The 22,770-nt window shown below is 39.8% G+C and overlaps 1 protein-coding gene across 4 annotated transcripts in view; it reads left to right on the top strand.

Moving 5' to 3' along the window:
- mbc (myoblast city) overlaps positions 1 to 22,770 on the top strand; it is a 238,864-nt gene that overhangs the window by 4,744 nt on the left and 211,350 nt on the right. For all 4 annotated transcript variants that reach the window (XM_070085738.1, XM_070085737.1, XM_070085736.1 and 1 more), the window contains exons 3-6: positions 60 to 185; positions 435 to 580; positions 9,659 to 9,776; positions 19,189 to 19,281. In XM_070085738.1, the coding sequence (XP_069941839.1) occupies positions 60 to 185; positions 435 to 580; positions 9,659 to 9,776; positions 19,189 to 19,281 (483 nt within the window). The remainder of the gene's footprint in view (positions 1 to 59; positions 186 to 434; positions 581 to 9,658; positions 9,777 to 19,188; positions 19,282 to 22,770) is intronic.

The following is a 22,770-nucleotide window of genomic DNA, read 5'->3' as shown; positions in this document are numbered from 1 at the left end:
GTAAAATGTTATGATACATGGACATCTAATGCCTTTCCTATTCCTATGACAATAATCAGATTCGAGATTGTGTTGTTGACAAAACTGGCCCAGTTGAGGTAGTTACTGCTCGTCTCCCACACATTGTTCAGGAAGTCACTGCTGTGCTACGAGAATGGGGGGTTTTGTTACGAAAGCTTTATTTGGTAAGTAAATCACTGTGGAATGAATTCATTTTTTTTATCTGTTTTGCTGATTCAGTTACGTAAGTACGTACTACAGACAAATAATGAATTGCAGTATATGATGTATGAGCAAGAACATGGAGATCAATGTGCAAATGAGGCAGAATTTTCTGAAATGCAGTGCTCATCAATACATATAAAACAGCTGTGTGAAAGTAAGTAAAGATATAGAATACCATGATTAAATATACATTATAAATAATTTTTCAGGAGAGAAGCAAGGACTTCACCCTTTTACGGGATACTATGAAAGAGCTGATAGCCCTCCGCAGCAGGATCCTATCTGGCCAGTTGCCTGGGGATGAACTCAAACAACTCAAGTACCGAATTACACATGGAATTGATCAAGTTAATGCGTATGTTATTTTGATTCCTCTCTTTAATATAGTTCAGTGTGTAATTATTTCTATTAGGTCTATGTCTCTGATGCCTTGTTATTTCTTGGAGCTCACCATTTTCTTCTTAGAGGGAAGCCTGCATATAGAATTTCTCTCAAGTATTTTACAGGCCATTAGTGTAAACACTGGGGAGTGAGTACCTGCAATATGTTAAAAAAATTTTGTATTAGCTTAACTGTCATAAATGTAGAACTGGCTTACCAGTGACTTGCACCAGGAAAGAATGAAAGAAATGACAGTGCCTTCAGTAAATAGACTGTATACGAGCATGTACAGTGGACCCTCATCTTTTGTAAGCATTGGAAGTTGTAATTTTCAAAAATCGTAACTTTTTTGTCAAAATATTGACTCGCAAATAATCATTTGTCCCAGATGCGTACAAGTGGCCCTGACGAGGCCACAGTCAGTGTCCCATTGTTTATCAGCGAGTGAGTACGATCCCATGCATTCATACGATACATTTTGTAATATTCCATTCGTTCTAGTGCTTGCAACTGCTAAATAAGCCACCATGGGCCCAAAGAAAGCTAGTGCCAGCCCTTTGGTAAAGAAGGTGACAAACACAGAATTAAAGAAACAGATTGTAGAAAAATACAAAAGTGGTGGTGGTAGTGATGGTGGTAGAGGGTGGTAGTGGTTGGTAGTGGTTGTGATGGTGGTAGAGGGTGGTAGTATGGTGGTAGAGGGTGGTAGTATGGTGGTAGCAGGTGGTAGTGGTTATGATGGTGGTAGAGGGTAATGGATATTTGTGCAATGTGGAGTAGGATGAAAAGATTTGCGGCATTAAAAACAAAGAAGGGCAGTGACCCCGGCTAAGAACTTGGTACCTAGAGTCCTAATGGAGGGGGATTCTCCTTTCAAAGAATAACCTCTCTTCCCTCTTCCCTCTCTTCCATCCACCAACAACAGCCTTCAATAAAGGTAAATGTCATGTTGAATGTTCATTCTTTTGTGCATGTAAATCTATCTTTAACTCTTTGACTGTCGCAAGCCCATTTCTGAAACTGTCATTCTATGTCACAAACTATTTGAAAAAAAAAAAATTATTTTTTCTTACCAAAATGTTAGGATTATTTTACTGTGTTTTAAGCCTAAAAAATTTTTTTGCCATCAGTACTTAGCGAGATACAGAGGTGCAAAGTTGGCAGAAAATGAGCTGCGTATGCCAACAGCAGCGAATGCCACTCACCTGGTTTCTTGTATTTTCCAATACTTTTCTTTTCTAAGTAACTTACGTGGCCTGTGAGACCAAAGTAAGGTGCATTGTTAAAATATACACTCATTATTTACAACACAATAACTGCACAAACATTATCACTATTAGATTGTTTATAAAACTTGTTTACACAAACAATACAAAACATTGTTTATTACTATTGTTCTATAATATATATACATATGTACATAGGTAGATGGGAAAAGAGGAAAATGGCAACAACAAGTAAGAGGGAGGTGAAAGTGTATAAACTAAGGGAGGAGGAAGTTTGGGTGAGATATAAGCAACTGTTGGCAGAAAGGTGGACTGGTGCAAGTATGAGTAGTGGGGGGGGGGGGGTTGAAGAGGGTTGGAACAGTTTTAAAAATGCAGTATTAGAATGTGGGGCAGAAGTTTCTGGTTATAGGAGGGTGGGTGCAGGAGGAAAGAGGAGTGATTGGTGGAATGAAGAAGTAAAGGGTGTGATGAAAGAGAAAAAGTTAGCTTATGAGAGGTTTTTACAAAGCAGAAGTGTTGTAAGAAGACTAGAGTATATGGAGAGTAAAAGAAAGGTGAAGAGAGTGGTGGGAGAGTGCAAAAGGAGAACAGATGATAGAGTGGGAGAAACACTTGTCAAGAAATTTTAATGAAAATAAGAAAAAATTTTGGAGTGAGTTAAACAAGTTAAGAAAGCCTAGGGAACAAATGGATTTGTCAGTTAAAAACAGAGTAGGGGAGTTAGTAGATGGGGAGATGGAGGTTTTGGGTAGATGGCGAGAATATTTTGAGGAACTTTTAAATGTCGACGAAGAAAGGGAGGCGGTAATTTCATGCACTGGCCAGGGAGGTATACCATCTTTTAGGAGTGAAGAAGAACAGGATGTGAGTGTGGGAGCGGTGTGTGAGGCATTACGTAGAGTGAAAGGGGGTAGAGCAGCTGGAACTGACGGGATCATGGCAGAAATGTTAAAAGCAGGAGGGGATGTAGTGTTGGAGTGGTTGGTATTTTTGTTTAATAAATGTATGAAAGAGGGGAAGGTACTTAGGGATTGGCAGAGAGCATGTATAGTCCCTGTATATAAAGGGAAGGGGGACAAAAGAGATTGTAAAAATTATAGAGGAATAAGTTTGCTGAGTATACCAGGAAAAAGTGTACGGTAGAGTTATAATTGAAAGAATCAGAGGTAAGACAGAATGTAGGATTGCGGATGAGCAAGGAGGTTTTAGAGTGGGTAGGGGATGTGTAGATCAAGTGTTAACATTGAAGCATATATGTGAACAGAATTTAGATAAAGGTAGGGAAGTTTTTATTACATTTATGGATTTAGTAAAGGCATATGATAGAGTTGATAGGGAAGCAATGTGGCAGATGTTGCAAGTATATGGAATAGGTGGTAAGTTACTAAACGCTGTAAAGAGTTTTTATGAGGGTAGTGAGGCTCAGATTAGGGTGCGTAGAAGAGAGGGAGAATACTTCCGGGTAAAAGTAGGTCTTAGCCTGGGATGTGTAATGTCACCATGGTTGTTTAATACGTATATTTATAGATGGGGTTGTAAAAGAAGTAAATGCTAGGGTGTTTGGGAGAGGGTTGGGATTAAATTAAGGGGAATCAAATACAAAATGGGAATTGACAGTTGCTTTTTGCTGATGATATTGTGCTTATGGGAGATTCTAAAGGAAAATTGCAAAGGTTAGTGGACGAGTTTGGGAGTGTGTGTAAAGGTAGAAAGTTGAAAGTGAACATAGAAAAGAGTAAGGTGATTAGGGCATCAAATGATTTAGATTAAGAAAAATTGGATATCAAATTGGGGAGGTGGAGTATGGAAGAATTTAATGTTTTCAGATACTTGGGAGTTGACATGTTGGCGGATGGATTTATGATGGATGAGGTTAATCATAGAATTGATGAGGGAAAAAAGGTGAGTGGTGCATTGAGGTACATATGTGGAGACAAAAAACGTTATCTATGGAGGCAAAGAAGGGAATGTATGAAAGTATAGTAGTACCAACACTCTTATATGGGTGTGAAGCTTGAGTTGTGAATGCAGCAGCGAGGAGGCGGTTGGAGGCAGTGGAGATGTTCTGTCTAAGGGCAATGTGTGGTGTAAATATTATGCAGAAAATTTGGAGCGTGGAAATTAGGAGAAGGTGTGGAGTTAATAAAAGTATTAGTCAGAGGGCTGAAGAGGGGTTGTTGAGGTGGTTTGGTCATTTAGAGAGAATGGATCAAAGTAGAATGACATGGAGAGCATTTAAACCTGTAGGGGAAGGAAGGCGGGGTTGGGGTCGTTCTCGAAAAGGTTGGAAGGAATGGGTAAGGGAGGTTTTGTGGGCGAGGGGCTTGGACTTCCAGCAGGCGTGCACGAGCGTGTTTGATAGGAGTGAATGGAGACGAATAGTATTTGGGACCTGACGATCTGTTGGAGTGTGAGCAGGGTAATATTTAGTGAAGGGATTCAGGAAAACCGGTTATTTTTATATAGCTGGACTTGAGTCCTGGAAATGGGAAGTACAATGCCTGCACTCTAAAGGAGGGGTTTGGGATATTGGCAGTTTGGAGGGATATGTTGTGTATCTTTATACATATATGCTTCTAAGCTGTTGTGTTCTGAGCACCTCTGCAAAAACAGTGATTATGTGTGAGTGAGGTGAAAGAGTTGAATGATGAAAGTATTTTCTTTTTGGGAATTTTCTTTCTTTTTGGGTCACCCTGCCTCGGTGGGAGACGGCCGACATGTTAAAAAAAAAAATAAAAATAAAAAATGTACAGTCGCTGAACACTTTCCTAGAACTGCTGTAGCTTGTGGAAATCTTTGAAACATGGGTATATGCAGAGTGGTACTTGACACTCCTCACACATAAAATGCATGTCTCTGTGTTTTTGTGGGCATTTTGTGGTATGTCCACATACAAAACACCTCTTTTGAGCACTTTTCTTGAAAGCAGTATCAGGCATTTCTATGGGGTAGTGATCACCAGGCCTCAAACGAGATGGCATGTGTTGGTAATTTCGTGGGCGCTGGTCTATTGCAGGTGTTGCTTCTTGGTACTTGAATATTATTTGTCTGATGACTGACAAACAAAATTCACCATATTTTGGTTTGTTGGTGGTCTTCAACTTGTTTATGTTATAAGCATTCAGTATGGAAATATCAAGAAGATGAAAAAAAGTTTTATGTACCACTTATAACCCTTGCGTACACAATCAGCAAACCCAATCTGCGTGTCACATTTTTCCACTAAGTGCATATTGAGGTTGTAGTTCATGACAGCTGCAGGCTTTAGAATGGGTTCATTGGTCTCTCTATTCTGCCTGCCACTGTCTGCCATTTCATTTCGGTGAACTGATGTCAACAATGTGACATCATGTTTGTCATGCCACCGAAATGCCATGATGTCATTGGCAGCAAAGGCCTGCACCTTACCTCTGCGAGTGCCAGCTTTGTACCTTGGCATATAGTTACGATTACCACGCACTGTGCCACACACGTTTCATGTTCACTCGCAAGAAATCACTGAGTAAGGGGCTTGTGTATCAGTTATCAGTATATAATATATGCCCTTTACCAAGATATGGTTCCATCATTGTTCTAACCACATCACCAGAGATACCCAATAACTTTCTGGTATCTCTGAATGTATTACTGCCAGTGTACACAATTATATCCAAAACCAGACCACTTTTGCAATCACAGTATACAAATAACTTTATACCAAAGTGTTTCCTCTTGCTTGGTATTTACTGCTTGAATGAGAGTCTTCCTTTGAACAAAATCAAAGACTCTTCAATAACAAGCTTCCTGAAGGAATAAAAATACATGCAGCACTTTTGTTTCAGGTACATAAACACATTTCTGATTTTATATAACCTGTCGCTTCTGTCAGGCCTTGTTGTGTCTGAAAAGTGTAACATATGTAACAGTATCAAAAACGATTGATTCCTATAATATCACTAAAACCTGGGGTTGAAATCAGGCATTCTGTCGACCAGTATGTGGTGACAGTGTGCTTATACACATGTGGCATAAGCATTATTGTGGCAAAGAACAGGTACATCTCTACCACAGTTGTGTCCTTCCACTGGTGTAGCCGTGACCTTGGTGAAAGAATTGTATTTGCCATGGTGTACTCATAGTATGTGTTGCTTTCCCTGACAATGATTTCCATCAGGGGTTCATCAAAGAATAACTGAAAGCATTCTAGTTCAGTGGCATTGTTCCCAAGTGTACACAATTCCGTATTCCACTTTGTGTTTCATCAAAGTCGTGGGGATTGGAAATAAAATCGTCACCTTGCTGCCAATCCCAGATGCGGTCTGCTGGTGGGTTCTGGATATTGAAACATGGTTGTGGTTGTGCAGGTTGTGGTTGTGGTTGTTGTGGGAGTTTGGGGTTGGGTGAGGCTGGATGTGCTTGTGCAGAGTCAGCAGCGTGGGTAGTAGCGTGGCCCGCTGCTGGTGCCACATGACTCATGCCACCGCCAACATCACCACCACCATCACCTTCTTCCCCACACACATTACACATCCCCATTGTAACAATATCGTCGTCTTCACTGTCAGGTCATGGTGTAGGGCCATGGGATGTACTCCCAGATTTACTCCTTTGCCTTGGAAGGGCATAAGACACATTACCAGAACTCATGCTGCGTCATACATACTGCCGTTTCACTGGCAAATATTCCCCCTCACTGTCACAACTCGAGCTGCTTTCAATGACTTTGAAATCACTGTCATTATCACTTTCACTGCTTAGATCGGAGTCCTGTAAACGGGGAAATAGTTTTCTTTTTTGTCCTGGTACAGGTGAACGTGAATGAGATATGCCAGCACCAGAGGCGGACGGTTGTGGGTCATCTGGGTTTTCATCACTAATTACGTTATCCTGGGCACTGCTTTCTGTCACACACTCTCTAAAACCATGAAATTCACTTTCACTGGTACTTCCATCACTGTTAGAACTATCACTTGGGAACAGTAGACCTCCAATCCGCCGAGGAGTGAGGTACTTCTTACCATGAGGCATGGTGAAAATGGACTACCAAGATGGCGTTCCCACAGTGCAACACTGAGTCCCAGATTTTTTTCAAATGGTGCACACCCACCACTCAGAGTCATTCTCTCTCATGTAGGCCTACCAGCTTTCTCCTGCTTGATTTGAAGCCGCTAGAATTTACGCGTATAAATACGTCGGAAACATTGGCTCGTAAGATGTATATATGCAACTGAAACAGTCAAAGGGTTAAGGTAAAAAAAAAATTTTTTTGTTACTACTTCTAGGTGTCTAGAACAGATTAATTAGATTTACATTATTTCTTATGGGGAAAATGGTTTTGCAAATCATCAATTTCGCCATAAGTCACACACTGGAATGGATTAATTACGAAAAACGAGGGTCCACTGTACATACATTTGCTCTCGGTAGATGACTAAGATGCATGTGCAACACCTGGGCTTTATTACTAAGGGATGCTTTGCCTTTACAGTAGGTTCTTATCATTCTAATATGGAGGCATAAAGACAGACTTTATATTGGAGAGATGAGATGCAGTGGTTGAAGACATGGTCACATGTGGGCAGGATCCACTAGTGGAAGTGGTTCAGGGCCATAAGGTGGGCCAGAGATTTAGCAGTGGAGTCACTTGTTTGGCATGTCTCACAGGTGGAAGTAAGTCATGCCTGTACTGTGGGGCAGAGATTTGACAATTGAGTTGTAGAAGATTGATTAATCCTGCTCTTCGGGCAGAACATCACTCAATAAAGATACCCAGGTGTTGCACATATGTCTTAGCCTGTTGGATATTAAAGCCCTTGGCACTCAAAACCTCCTTTGCTCTTTCAAGCTGTTCCTGGGACAAATCCTACCCTGTCCTTCCTTCCACCCCAGATTTATATAGCCTCTTCTTCATCCTATCTCTCTCCATTCTCACCACTTACCCAGACCACCTCAACAATGCCTCTTTGACCCTCTGAAAATTATTCCACTGATAACCCCTACAGTGCTTCCTAATTTCTATGATCTGTATTCTCTCCTCAGTATTTACACATTGCTTTCAAGCATAACATCCTCACTGCCCTTTTTTTTTTCATGAATACCACCTACCTTTTTCCACTTTTTTTTTTTGGGGGGGGGTCACCTCATCTTGTATTAACCCATCTGCCAACATGTCCATTCCCAAATATCAAAATGCATCCACTTCTGTCATACCCATCCCTCTTATCTGACATTCAATCTTTCATTACCTAGATGTTTTTGATACTCTCATTACCGTGTTTTATTTTATGTTCATCTTTTCTTATACACACCCTCCCAGATTTGTCAAACAACCTTTGCAGTATATCTTTAGAATCTCCCAGAAGAACTTTCATTAACAAAAGCAACTTGGCACCTCCCACATTTTATCAGATTCATCATCTTTTAATCCCACACCTTTCCCCAATATACTAGTCCTGGAAATGGCAAGTACAGTGCCTGCACTTTAAAGGAGGGGGTTTAGGATATTGGCAGTTTGGAGGGATATGTTGTGCATCTTTATACGTATATACTTCTAAACTGTTGTATTCTGAGCACCTCTGCAAAAACAGTGATTATGTGTGAGTGATGTGAAAGTATTGAATGATGATGAAAGTATTTTCTTTTTGGGGATTTTCTTTCTTTTTGGGTCACCCTGCCTCGGTGGGAGACGGCCGACTTGTTAAAAAAAAAAAATCTACAAATATGTTAAGCAACCAAGATGACATCACTCATAACTGGGAAACAGTCCTTCTTTCTTTTACATACCCTAACCTGAGCCTCACTCTCTGAATAAAATCTCTCTACTTTCAGTAACCTACCTCTTACGTCATACGTCTGCAACATCTGCCATGCTGCTTCCCTATCCACTTTGCCATATGCCTTTTCTAACTCCATAAGTACAACAAGCATTTCTTTACCTTTATATAAGTGTTGTTAAAGTATTTGTTTCAACATAAACACTTAGTCTCCACATCTTCTACCCTTCTGTGCTCCTCCACAATCCAGCTTTCTGTCTTGCCCCTCGTTTTTTACAGTAATAATTCTTCCATACTCTTTACTCAGTATACTCAGTAGGCATATCATATGTATTGTAACGAAGGAGTTCCATTCCCAAGACCACATTGGTAAATGAATTTGTCGCTAAGTGAGGAGCATACTATAATGGTAGTGGGTTTGTCAGCCATCTTTGATATTGTTTTAATGTCACCTTTGCACCATTTATAACATTTCTGGTATATTTTTAAATGTTTATACAGTAGTGTACTGTATATTGTAATAAACGGAATAGAAGAAATCAGGTATGCATACTGGTCTGAGAGCCAGTCGTAAGTCCGAGTTATCGGTAAATGAGCACATCGCTAAGTGAGGAGAGGCTGCAGTTGTTTTTGAGGAATGTCACCTGTAGGTGAGAAAATTGTAGGAAGATGGTGCACAAGATGAGGTTAGTGTGTCAAGGTGAAACAAAGTGAACAAGTTAAAATAGAGGATGGTTAGTGAGAGGTATGAGAAACTGTTAAGTGTGTGTTTTGCAGAACTTTGTGGTTATAGGAGGGAGTTTTGCATTGATGTGATGAAAAGTGTGCTAAGGGAGAACATTGAAAGTTTTTCAGTGTAAAAGTGTTGCATACAAAAGGAGGTTAATTGTATTCATTAATAAGTTTTAAGGTCAACAGGGAGAAAAAACTACAAATTGTCACCAATTTTAATTATGGTCTTCTTGAATCAGATCTTTCATTTTCATTTTATTATTTTGCCTTCATGCAAAATTTTATCTTGGTAGCTAGATTAAAGCATTTGCTAGTTTCTATTTGAAATGTACATTTCAGGCAGCTGGGGCTTGATTTAGTAGTTCGAGATGAAAGTGGAAACATCCTCAAACATGACATTACCTCTGCGGTCAAGCTCTTCCGACACCATGATGAAGCTGCAGAGCGGCTTCGTAAGGTAAAAAATGTGTGTTTTGTATCTGGTAGCAATACTGTTAGTATAGCAGTTATATTATCATTATGAGCTTGGGTAAGAACTCATATTTGCTGCTACTTTTGTGGGCCTAAATTTTGGTACGGTATGTTCAGCGTAAGCACCTTATGGCCCCAATAAGTTTAGTGCTTTTCCATATATATATAATATTAATCATGTTCATTGTACAGTATTGTTAATAGTCATACAAAAACTTTGGTAGATAATTTATGTCGTGTACCTACACATACTACACATACATGTACACGTTTATTTATACACACTCATCTGAGTTTTCTTAGATTTTATCTTAATAGTTCTTGGTCTTATTACTTTTCCTTTTATATCCATGGGGAAGTGGAATAAGAATCTTTCCTCCGTAAGCCATGCGTGTTGTAAAAGTCAACTAAAATGCCGGGAACAATGGGCTAGTAACCCCTTTTCCTGTAAAGATTACTAAAAAGAATAAGAAGAAGAAAATTGTCAAAGTGGGAAGTCTGAATGTGTGTGGATGTTGTGCAAATGATAAGAAAGAGATGATTGTGGATGTTATGAATGAGAAGAAGCTGGATGTCCTGGCTTTAAGTGAAACGAAGCTGAAGGGGGTGGGAGAGTTTCAATGGAGAGGAATAAATGGGATTAGGTCAGGGGTTTCAAATAGAGTTAGAGCTAAAGAAGGAGTAGCAATAATGTTGAAGGATAAGCTATGGCAGGAAAAGAGGGACTATAAATGTATAAATTCAAGGATTATGTGGAGTAAAATAAAGATTGGATGTGAAAAGTGGGTTATAGTAAGCGTGTATGCACCTGGAGAAGAAAGTGTAGAGGAGAGAGAGAGATTTTGGGAAATGTTGAGTGAATGCGTGGGGAGCTTTGAATCAAGTGTGAGAGTAATGGTGGTTGGGGATTTCAATGCTAAAGTGGGTAAAAATGTTATGGAGGGAGTAGTAGGTAAATTTGGGGTGCTAGGGGTAAATGTAAATGGGGAACCTTTAATTGAGCTATGTGTAGAAAGAGATTTGGTAATAAGTACAGTGGACCCCCGCATAACGATATTAATCCGTTCGTGAGAGCTCATTGTTATGCGAAATTATCGTTATGCGAATGAATTTTCCCCATAAGAAATAATGGAAATCAAATTAATCCGTGCAAGACACCCCAAAGTATGAAAAAAAACATTTTTACCACATGAAATATTAATTTTAATACACACAAACTGAAAAAGGCATGCACAATTACATGACACTTACCTTTATTGAAGATCTGGTGATGATTGATGGGATGGGAGGAGGAGAGAGTCTTAGTGTTTAGAAGGGGAATCCCCTTCCATTAAGACTTGAGGTGTCAAGTCCTTTTCTGGGGTTACTTCCCTTCTTCTTTTAATGCCACTAGGACCAGCTTCAGAGTCACTGGACTTCTGTCGCACAACATATCTGTCCATAGTGGCCTGTACCTCTCGTTCCTTTATGACTTCCCTAAAGTGTTTCACAACATTGTCAGTGTAATAGTCACCAGCACGGCTTGCAACCCCAAGGACTTCCCCAATGCCACAATTGATTCCTCAACTGGCATAGGATTCCTAGGGTTAGCCTCAAACCCTTCAAAATCCCTTTGGTCTACACATTCTGGCCACAGTTTCTTCCAAGCAGAGTTCAAGGTCCTCTTAGTCACTCCCTCCCAAGCCTTACCTGTAAGGTTTACACAATTGAGGATATTAAAGTGCTCTCTCCAAAACTCTCTTAGAGTCAGTTGAGTTTCTGAGGTCACTACAAAGCACCTTTCAAACAGAGCTTTTGTGTACAGTTTTTTGAAGTTTACAATAACCTGCTGGTCCATGGGCTGCAGGAGAGGAGTGGTATTAGGAGGCAAAAACTTCACCTTAATGAAGCTCATGTCCCCATAAAGTCGCTCTGCCACGTCTGTAGGATGACCAGGGGCATTGTCTAACACCAGGAGGCACTTAAGGTCTAATTTCTTTTCAGTTAGGTAATCTTTCACATTGGGGGCAAATGCATGGTGTAACCAGTCATAGAAAAAGTCCCTAGTGACCCATGCCTTACTGTTTGCCCTCCACAGCACACACAAATTAGCCTTGAGGATATTCTTTTGCCTGAACGCTCTGGGAGTTTCTGAGTGATACACTAATAAAGGCTTCACTTTGCAATCACCACTAGCATTGGAACACATCAACAGAGTAAGCCTGTCTTTCATAGGCTTATGTCCTGGGAGTGCCTTTTCCTCCTGAGTAATGTAGGTCCTGCTTGGCATTTTCTTCCAAAACAGGCCTGTTTCATCACAATTAAACACTTGTTCAGGTTTCAGTCCTTCACTGTCTATGTACTCCTTGAATTCCTGCACAAATTTTTCAGCTGCTTTGTGGTCCGAACTGGCAGCCTCACCATGCCTTATCACACTATGTATGCCACTACGCTTCTTAAATCTCTCAAACCAACCTTTGCTGGCCTTAAATTCACTCACATCATCACTAGTTGCAGGCATTTTTTTAATTAAATCCTGATGCAACTTCTTAGCCTTTTCACTTATGATCACTTGAGAGATGCTATCTCCTGCTATCTGTTTTTCATTTATCCACACCAATAAGAGTCTCTCAACATCTTCCTTCACTTGCGATCTCTGTTTCGAAAACACAGTTGAACCTTTGGCAAGAACAGCTTCCTTGATTGCCTTTTTGTTGCCCACAATAGTAGCGATGGTTGATTGGGGTTTATTATACAACCTGGCCAGCTTGGAGACACGCACTCCACTTTCATACTTATCAGTGATCTCTTTCTTCATCTCTATAGTAATTGTCACCCTTATTCCTGTAGGGTTGGCACTAGAAGCTTTCTTGGGGCCCATGGTCACTTATTTTGCAGATAAAATCACCAAAAACACTGTAATAATACGAAATGTATGCTTGGATGTTACCGCGGAGGCTGCCTGGTAAACAATGCCACCGGCGGAACATGTGAGACTGGCTAAGGCCGCACATTAGACGCGTCTCGGACGAACAGCGTTGAGCGGGTTTTTTAGCGGTATGCGAGGCAAAATTTAAGCGATAAAATGTATCGGTATGCGGATTTAATGTTATGTAAGGCCAACGGTATGCGGGGGTCCACTGTAATACATATTTTATGAAAAAGAGGATAAATAAATATACAAGGTATGATGTAGCACGTAATGAAAGTAGTTTGTTAGATTATGTATTGGTGGATAAAAGGTTGATGGGTAGGCTCCAGGATGTACATGTTTATAGAGGGGCAACTGATATATCGGATCATTATTTAGTTGTAGCTACAGTTAGAGTAAGAGGTAGATGGGAAAAGAGGAAGGTGGCAACAACAAGTAAGAGGGAGGTGAAAGTGTATAAACTAAGGGAGGAGGAAGTTCGGGTGAGATATAAGCGACTATTGGCAGAAAGGTGGGCTAGTGCAAAGATGAGTAGTGGGGGGGGGGGGTTGAAGAGGGTTGGAATAGTTTTAAAAATGCAGTATTAGAATGTGGGGCAGAAGTTTGTGGTTATAGGAGGGTGGGGGCAGGTGGAAAGAGGAGTGATTGGTGGAATGATGAAGTAAAGGGTGTGATAAAAGAGAAAAAGTTAGCTTATGAGAGGTTTTTACAAAGCAGAAGTGTTATAAGAAAAGCAGAGTATATGGAGAGTAAAAGAAAGGTGAAGAGAGTGGTGAGAGAGTGCAAAAGGAGAGCAGATGATAGAGTGGGAGAAACACTTGTCAAGAAATTTTAATGAAAAGAAAAAATTTTGGAGTGAGTTAAACAAGTTAAGAAGGCCTAGGGAAAGTATGGATTTGTCAGTTAAAAACAGAGTAGGGGAGTTAGTAGATGGGGAGAGGGAGGTATTAGGTAGATGGCTAAAATATTTTGAGGAACTTTTAAATGTTGAGGAAGAAAGGGAGGCGGTAATTTTATGCACTGGCCAGGGAGGTATACCATCTTTTAGGAGTGAAGAAGAGCAGAATGTAAGTGTGGGGGGGGTACGCAAGGCATTACGTAGAATGAAAGGGGGTAAAGCAGCTGGAACTGATGGGATCATGACAGAAATGTTAAAAGCAGGAGGGGATATAGTGTTGGAGTGGTTGGTACTTTTGTTTAATAAATGTATGAAAGAGGGGAAGGTACCTAGGGATTGGCGGAGAGCATGTATAGTCCCTTTATATAAAGGGAAAGGGGACCAAAGATAATGTAAAAATTATAGAGGAATAAGTTTATTGAGTATACCAGAAAAAGCGTATGGTAGGGTTATAATTGAAAGAATTAGAGGTAAGACAGAATGTAGGATTGCGGATGAGCAAGGAGGTTTCAGAGTGGGTAGGGGATGTGTAGATCAAGTGTTTACATTGAAGCATATATGTGAACAGTATTTAGATAAAGGTAGGGAAGTTTTTGTTGTATTTATGGATTTAGAAAAGGCATATGATAGAGTGGATAGGGGAGCAATGTGGCAGATGTTGCAAGTATATGGAATAGGTGGTAAGTTACTAAATGCTGTAAAGAGTTTTTATGAGGATAGTGATGCTCAGGTTAGGGTGTGTAGAAGAGAGGGAGACTACTTCCCGGTAAAAGTAGGTCTTAGACAGGGATGTGTTATGTCACCATTGTTGTTTAATATATTTATAGATGGGGTTGTAAAAGAAGTAAATGCTAGGGTGTTCGGGAGAGGGGTGGGATTAAATTATGGGGAATCAAATTCAAAATGGGAATTAACACAGTTACTTTTTACTGATGATACTGTGCTTATGGGAGGTTCTAAAGAAAAATTGCAAAGTTTAGTGGATGAGTTTGAGAATGTGTGTAAAGGTAGAAAGTTGAAAGTGAACATAGAAAAGAGTAAGGTGATGAGGGTATCAAATGATTTAGATAAAGAAAAATTGGATATCAAATTGGGGAGGAGGAGTATGGAAGAAGTGAATGTTTTCAGATACTTGGGAGTTGACGTGTCGGCGGATGGATTTATGAAGGATGAGGTTAATCATAGAATTGATGAGGGAAAAAAGGTGAGTGGTGCATTGAGGTATATGTGGAGTCAAAAAACGTTATCTATGGAGGCAAAGAAGGGAATGTATGAAAGTATAGTAGTACCAACACTCTTATATGGGTGTGAAGCTTGGGTGGTAAATGCAGCAGCGAGGAGATGGTTGGAGGCAGTGGAGATGTCCTGTCTAAGGGCAATGTGTGGTGTAAATATTATGCAGAAAATTCGGAGTGTGGAAATTAGGAAAAGGTGTGGAGTTAATAAAAGTATTAGTCAGAGGGCAGAAGAGGGGTTGTTGAGGTGGTTTGGTCATTTAGAGAGAATGGATCAAAGTAGAATAACATGGAAAGCATATAAATCTATAGGGGAAGGAAGGCAAGGTAGGGGTCGTCCTTGAAAGGGTTGGAGAGAGGGGGTAAAGGAGGTTTTGTGGGCAAGGGGCTTGGACTTACAGCAAGCGTGCATGAGCGTGTTAGATAGGAGTGAATGGAGACGAATGATATTTGGGACCTGACGATCTGTTGGAGTGTGAGCAGGGTAATATTTAGTGAAGGGATTCAGGGAAACCGGTTATTTTCATATAGTCGGACTTGAGTCCTGGAAATGGGAAGTACAATGCCTGCACTTTAAAGGAGGAGTTTGGGTTATTGGCAGTTTGGAGGGATATGTTGTGTATCTTTATACGTATATGCTTCTAAACTGTTGTATTCTGAGCACCTCTGCAAAAACAGTGATTATGTGTGAGTGTGGTGAGAGTGTTGAATGATGATGAAAGCATTTTGTTTTTGGGGATTTTCTTTCTTTTTTGGGTCACCCTGCCTCGGTGGGAGACGGCCGACTTGTTGAAAAAAAAAAAAAATTATGTATTTCTTTAACACACCAGCTGTCTTCCCACTGAGGCAAGGTGACTCCAAAAGAGAAGAAATGAAAGTTTTTATTCCATTTACACTTAGTAATTTATACAGGAGAAGGGGTTACTAGCCCCCTTGCTCCCAACATTTTAATCTCCTCTTACGACATGCATGGATTCCGGTGGAAGGATTCTTCTCCGCTTTCTCCAGGAGATTTTTTTGGCATTTTCCACCTAGGCAGGGAGATACAAGGAAGATGGAAATTCACTGTCCTTGTAGCTTTTTTTTTTTTTTAACAAGTCGGCCATCTCCCACCAAGGCAGGGTGACCCAAAAAAGAAAGAAAATCCCCAAAAAGAAAATACTTTCATCATCATTCAACACTTTCACCTCATTCACACATAATCACTGTTTTTGCAGAGGTGCTCAGGACACAACAGCTTAGAAGCATATACGTACCTATAAAGATACACAACATATCCCTCCTAACTGCTAATATCCCGAACCCCTCCTTTAGAGTGCAGGCATTGCACTTCCCATTTCCAGGACTGAAGTCTGGCTATATAAAAATAACCGGTTTCCCTGAATCCCTTCACTAAATATTACCCTGCTCACACTCCAACAGATCGTCAGGTCCCAAATACCATTCGTCTCCATTCACTCCTATCTAACACGCTCACGCACACTTGCTGGAAGTCCAAGCCCCTCGACTACAAAACCTCCCTTACCCATTCCTTCCAACCTTTTCAAGGACGACCCCAACCCTGCCTTCCTTCCCCTACAGATTTATACGCTCTCCATGTCATTCTACTTTGATCCATTCTCTCTAAATGACCAAACCACCTCAACAACCCCTCTTCAGCCCTCTGACTAATACTTTTATTAACTTCACACCTTCTCCTAATTTCCACACTCCGAATTTTCTGCATAATATTTACTCCACACATTGCCCTTATACAGGACATCTCCACTGCCTCCAACTGCCTCCTCACTGCTGCATTCACAACCCAAGCTTCACACCCATATAAGAGTGTTGGTACTACTATACTTTCATACATTCCCTTCTTTACCTCCATTTTTTTTTTTTCTACACGTCGGCTGTCTCCCACCGAGGCAGGGTGACCCAAAAAAGAAAGAAAATCCCCAAAAAGAAAATACTTTCATCATCATTCAACACTTTCACCACACTCGTACATTATCACTGTTTTTGCAGAGGTGCTCAGAATACAACAGTTTAGAAGCATACACATATAAAGATACACAACATATCTCTCAATGCACCACTCACCTTTTTTCCCTCATCAATTCTATGATTAACCTCATCCTTCATAAATCCATCCGCCGACATGTCAACTCCCAAGTATCTGAAAACGTTCACTTCTTCCATACTCCTCCTCCCCAATTTGATATCCAATTTTTCTTTATCTAAATCATTTGATACCCTCATCACCTTACTCTTTTCTATGTTCACTTTCACTTTCTGCCTTTACACACACTCCCAAACTCATCCACTAACCTTTGCAATTTTTCTTTAGAATCTCCCATAAGCACAGTATCATCAGGAAAAAGCAACTGTGTCAATTCCCATTTTGTATTTGATTTCCCTTAATTTAATCCCACCCCTCTCCCGAACACCCTATCATTTACTTCTTTTACAACCCCATCTATAAATATATTAAACAACCATGGTGACATTACACATCCCTGTCTACACACCCTAACCTGAGCCTCACTTTCCTCATAAAAACTCTTTACAGCATTTAGTAACTTACCACCAATACCATATACATGTATGTACTTGCAACATCTGCCACATTGCTCCCCTATCCACTCTATCATATGCCTTTTCTAAATTCATAAATGCAGTAAAAACTTCCCTACCTTTATCTAAATACTGTTCACATATATGCCTCAATGTAAACACTTGATCTACACATCATCTACCCACTCTGAAACCTCCTTGCTCATCCACAATCCTACGTTCTGTCTTACCTCTAATTTTTTCAATTATAACCCTACCGTACACTTTACCTGGTATACTCAGTAAACCTATTCCTCTATAATTTTTTCATTCTCTTTTGTCCCCCTTTCCTTTATATAAAGGGGCTATACATGCTCTCCACCAATCCCTAGGTACCTTCCCCTCTTTCATACATTTATTAAACAAAAATACCAACCACTCCAAAACTATATCCCCCCCTGCTTTAAACATTTCTGTCATGATCGCGTCAGTTCCAGCTGCTTTACCCCCTTTCCTTCTATGTAATACCTCACGCACCTCCCCCACACTCATATCCTGTTCCTCTTCTCTCCTAAAAGAAGATATACCTCCCTGGCCAATGCATGAAATTACCGCTTCCCTTTCTTCGTCGACATTTAAAAGTTCCTCAAAATATTCTCACCATCTACCCAAAACCTCCATCTCCCCATCTACTAACTCCCCTACTCTGTTTTTAACTGACAAATCCATTCGTTCTCTAGGCTTTCTTAACTTGTTTAACTCACTCCAAAATTTTTTCTTATTTTCATTAAAATTTCTTGACAGTGCCTCTCCCACTCTATCATCTGCTCGCCTTTTGCACTCTCTCACCACTCTCTTCACCTTTCTTTTACTCTTCATATGCTCTACTCTTCTTATAACACTTCTGCTTTGTAAAAACTTCTCATAAGCTAACTTTTTCTCTTTTATCACACCCTTTACTTCATCATTCCACCAATCACTCCTCATTCCTCCTGCACCTTTTAAAAAGGACATGTATTGCAGCCCATTGCTTACATACTTAACCACAACATCTCTACCACACTTGCAAAGTGTAGTCACTGTACTTCTGTAGATATTACTTTCACATTCCACCAATACTTTAGATTCCATGGGCCACTCATTGCAACTTACTCTGATCTAACATCCACCAATATGCTGGCTGAATGTCTAAGCTTTGTACTTCTCAGTACAATACTTTTCAAATCCTTCCTCCAGTTGTTAATTGGATTTCCCAAACACCTTCCATTCACTGCAGATACAGTATATACATCCTCATTACTTTATCTTGTTCCATTCTTTTAATGTAGTTAAAATATCTCAACAGAATTTCTTCACTCTTTATTCTGTACACTGAATTAATACTGTACCACTAATTGATCTCGGAAAAGACATGCACTACCTCCAACATTCAAAGGCCACGTTTGACATCCACAAAAAAAGGGGGGCTGTGGGTGCCAATTTTCACTTTTATATATTAGCAGCAAGTAGTATTAATATATATTTTTTCACTGCATTGTGAGGGAGTATAGGATATAGGGCCAAGTAACCCTTCCTCTTTTTCACACAAGCTTTTAATAATTGTTAAAATAAACTGGTCTGATTTATCATCATTTCAGGAACTTAATACTGAATTTAATTGTGTGACCTCCATGCACTCTGGTATTATACTTAGTATTCCCCATCCTTTTCTACACTACTTACAGGTGTATTTGTTGTTCATGTTTATCAGTCAAGTGCATACATCTGATAGCGCCAGTTAAATTAAGGTCTGTTAATTGTGTGTTTATTTTTCCAGAATGAATCGTCTAATACAAGAGTGCCATCTGTGAGACGAAAACCACACTTAGCATGGACTGCTCATGTGTCAATTAAAAATATTATCATTAAAGTAAGCACAGTACAGAATATGTTCTTGAAGCATTAAGGCATGTTTCTTATTTGAACCCTTTCACTGTTGAGACCCTTGCTCGCAAAGTTGCTCTCAGTGTCGAAGAATTTAAAAAAAAAAAAAAAATTCTTGTGAAATGATAGAGAATTTTTTCCTGATGGTAATGACACCAAAAGTACGACATTCGATGGAAAACCTACAGAATTCCACTCTCGCAAAGTTAGCGGTCTCGGCAATGTATACGCATCAGCGATTTCGCCCACTTTGAGCACTATTTTTGGCCAATTCCATTGTTCCAGTCAACCAAACTCATAGCTATTTCGCTAGAACTCCATTTGTTCTATCAATTGAATACAAGAAACTGCCCATTTACCGATTTTGACTGCTCAATAAAGTGGTCAGAAATTGCCAATTTGGCCAATTTCACACAAATTTCAAAAGATGCCAATTTCAAAATAGGGTCCAGAATAAACAATGCTGACATTCCTGGCACCAAAATAATATTTTCTCTGTTCATTAGTTGCATCTCCAGGCGTCTCTTATATTACTCCTTCTTTCCATTTCAATAAAGATTTACTGTTATGCAGACTACTGCATTATTGTAAAAATTGTACAAGTAATGTCATCCCATTCGTGACTGCATATTAGACTGGCAAAGACTCGGCAGGAGATGTAACATTCTGTCGATTAAAAGCAGGGGTGCCATGAGTACATTGAGAGAACACAATAAGTGTCCGGGGCCCAAGACTGTTCAGCTGCCTCCCAGCATACATAAGGGGGATTACCAATAGACCCCTGGCTGTCTTCAAGAAGGCACTGGACAGGCACCTAAAGTTAGTACCTGACCAACCAGGCTGTGGTTCGTACGTCAGTTTGTGTGCAGCTGGCAGTAACAGCCTTGTTGATCAGACCCTGATCTACAATGAGGCCTGGTCTCAGACTGGGCTGTGGGGGCATTGACCTCTGGAACCCTCTCCAGGTAAACTCCAGGCCAGTTGGACACGTATTGGATGATGATGTCATTTGTTTACTCTTGAACACTGGCAAAAATCTAACATTTCTGCTACTTTGAGCTGAATTTCAAGATACTTTTCATCATTAAACCAATTAAAATCATCTCTATTTCTGTAGTATATCTTCCATTCTATCAAATGAGAGCAAGAAAACAAGAATATAACCATAAATACCACATGAAAATACACCTCAAAGTCGGTGTTTTATACCAAAACCACAGTTTTTTTTTTTTATTATTATGCACTACATGCTGCAGGATTTTTTTTATACTGCACACACTGACCTCGCAGACCCATTCTCTCACGTGTAAGTCTACGAGCTTTCTTCTACTAGATTTGAAGCTGCTAGAATTTTGGCGTATCAATACGGCACCAACACTGGCTTGTAAGCCATACTAATACGACACTGACAGTGAAAGGGTTAATAACCCAACTCCTTGTTATACATTGAATATCCACTAGGAATTTTTATTGACCTAAGAAAAGCTTTTGACACAGTAGACCACGACATCCTACTCCACAAACTTGATCATTACGGTATAAGAGGCCATGTGCTTGCTTATTTCAAATCTTACATTACTAATAGGTATCATTATGTCACCATTAAAGCCACAGCATCAGCATCACGGCCACTTGATACTGGAGTTCCGCAGGGAAGTGTCCTTGGTCCCCTGCTCTTCCTCATATACATCAATGACCTTCCAAACGTATCCCAGCACCTGAAACCCATTCTCTTTGCTGACGACACGACTTATGTCATCTCTCACCCTAATCTTGCCACCCTCAACACCACTGTGAATGAGGAGCTGATCAAAATATTGACTTGGATGACAGCCAATAAACTTACGCTTAACACTGACAAAACCTACTATATTATGTTTGGTAGCAGAGCAGGAGATGCACAAATTAACATTAAGATTGACAACACTCTAATTACCAGAAATAATGGGGGCAAATTCCTAGGCTTATACCTTGACAACAACCTGAATTTCAGCACCCATATCCAGCATATAACCAAAAAAGTATCCAAAACGGTTGGGATCCTCTCCAAGATACGATACTACGTGCCGCAAAATGCCCTTCTCACACTATACCACTCACTTATTTATCCATACCTCACCTATGCTATTTGTGCTTGGGGATCAACTGCAGCAACACACCTAAAGCCAATAATAACCCAACAAAAAGCTGCAGTAAGAATAATCACTAAATCCCATCCCTGGCAACACCCCCCCCCCACTCTTCATAGACCTAAACTTACTCCCTGTTCAGTACATCCACACTTACTACTGTGCAATCTATATCTACAGGGCCTTAAACTCTAATATCAACCTTGACCTAAAACGCTTTCTTGATAGTTGGGACAGAACCCACAGGCATAACACCAGACACAAACATCTCTACGACATTTCCCGTGTCCGACTAAACCTTTACAAAAATTCAATGTATGTCAAAGGCCCTAAAATCTGGAATACCCTACCTGAGAACTCTAGAACTGCAGACACATTCATCACCTTCAAAACTACCATTAGAAAACATCTTATCTCCCTGATACACCCCGTCAACTAACTACACGAATACCACCTGGTGGTTCACACTTACACTCGCTCACTCATTGACCATAAACAGAAATATTAATCTCAATCTTAAAATAATGAATCCTGTGATACTCCAATACTGAAACTATGTACTGTGCCAAAACAAAAGCATTTACATTGCTAAACTCACAAACTAGTATTTAGTCACTTAGCCATAATACCAACTTACCTCATAATTTGTAATATTTTACAATTAAGAATAAAACTAAGTCTGCCCGAAATGCCTAGCCATGCTAAGCGTTCTAGTGGTACACTCTGTAATCACTATTTTACTACATGTAAACCACACAATAACCAAATTTCTGTAAACTCAGCATTGTAATCCTTACAGAGAATATATGCAAGTGGTTTACGAAGGAATTTACTTACGTATTTGAAATTTATTTATTTCACTTTCTCACATGCCTTTTATTTTATCCCCTTTCATGTGCATATTCTCCTTTGCTTCGTTGTTAAAAACTTTTGGGTTTTATTTTTGTCGCATAGTACTGTACAAGCAATCCTCTATGTAAGTAGGCCATTTTCTTAGTTGCCCCTTGGAACTTGAGACTTTATATTATTAAATGCCTCTATGTAAATAAAAATCTATCATGGTTGCTCATCTCCTAAAATAAAAGAAAAGATTCATTGTCCCTCACTGCCCTGACATGCATCATTATTACCTAAGGTATATTGGGTGAGTATTATGGCACATACTTTACAGTATTATACAGCATAATAGAACTGTGTAAAGTAGAATACTTAACATAGTTTGGAGTCTTTAATTTTTTATTTGCAACTATGATTTTATTTTGATGTCATCCCTTTTAAAGTTGCCTATTTTGCAACTGACCCTCAATGTTAACCCTTTGAGGGTTTTCGTCGTACTAGTACGTTTT

This window comes from Cherax quadricarinatus, chromosome 17 (genome assembly GCF_038502225.1).
Source record: "Cherax quadricarinatus isolate ZL_2023a chromosome 17, ASM3850222v1, whole genome shotgun sequence".
NCBI lineage: Eukaryota > Metazoa > Arthropoda > Malacostraca > Decapoda > Parastacidae > Cherax > Cherax quadricarinatus.
Note: the sequence above shows the minus strand (reverse complement) of the source record. Positions and strands in the feature narration are given on the sequence as shown.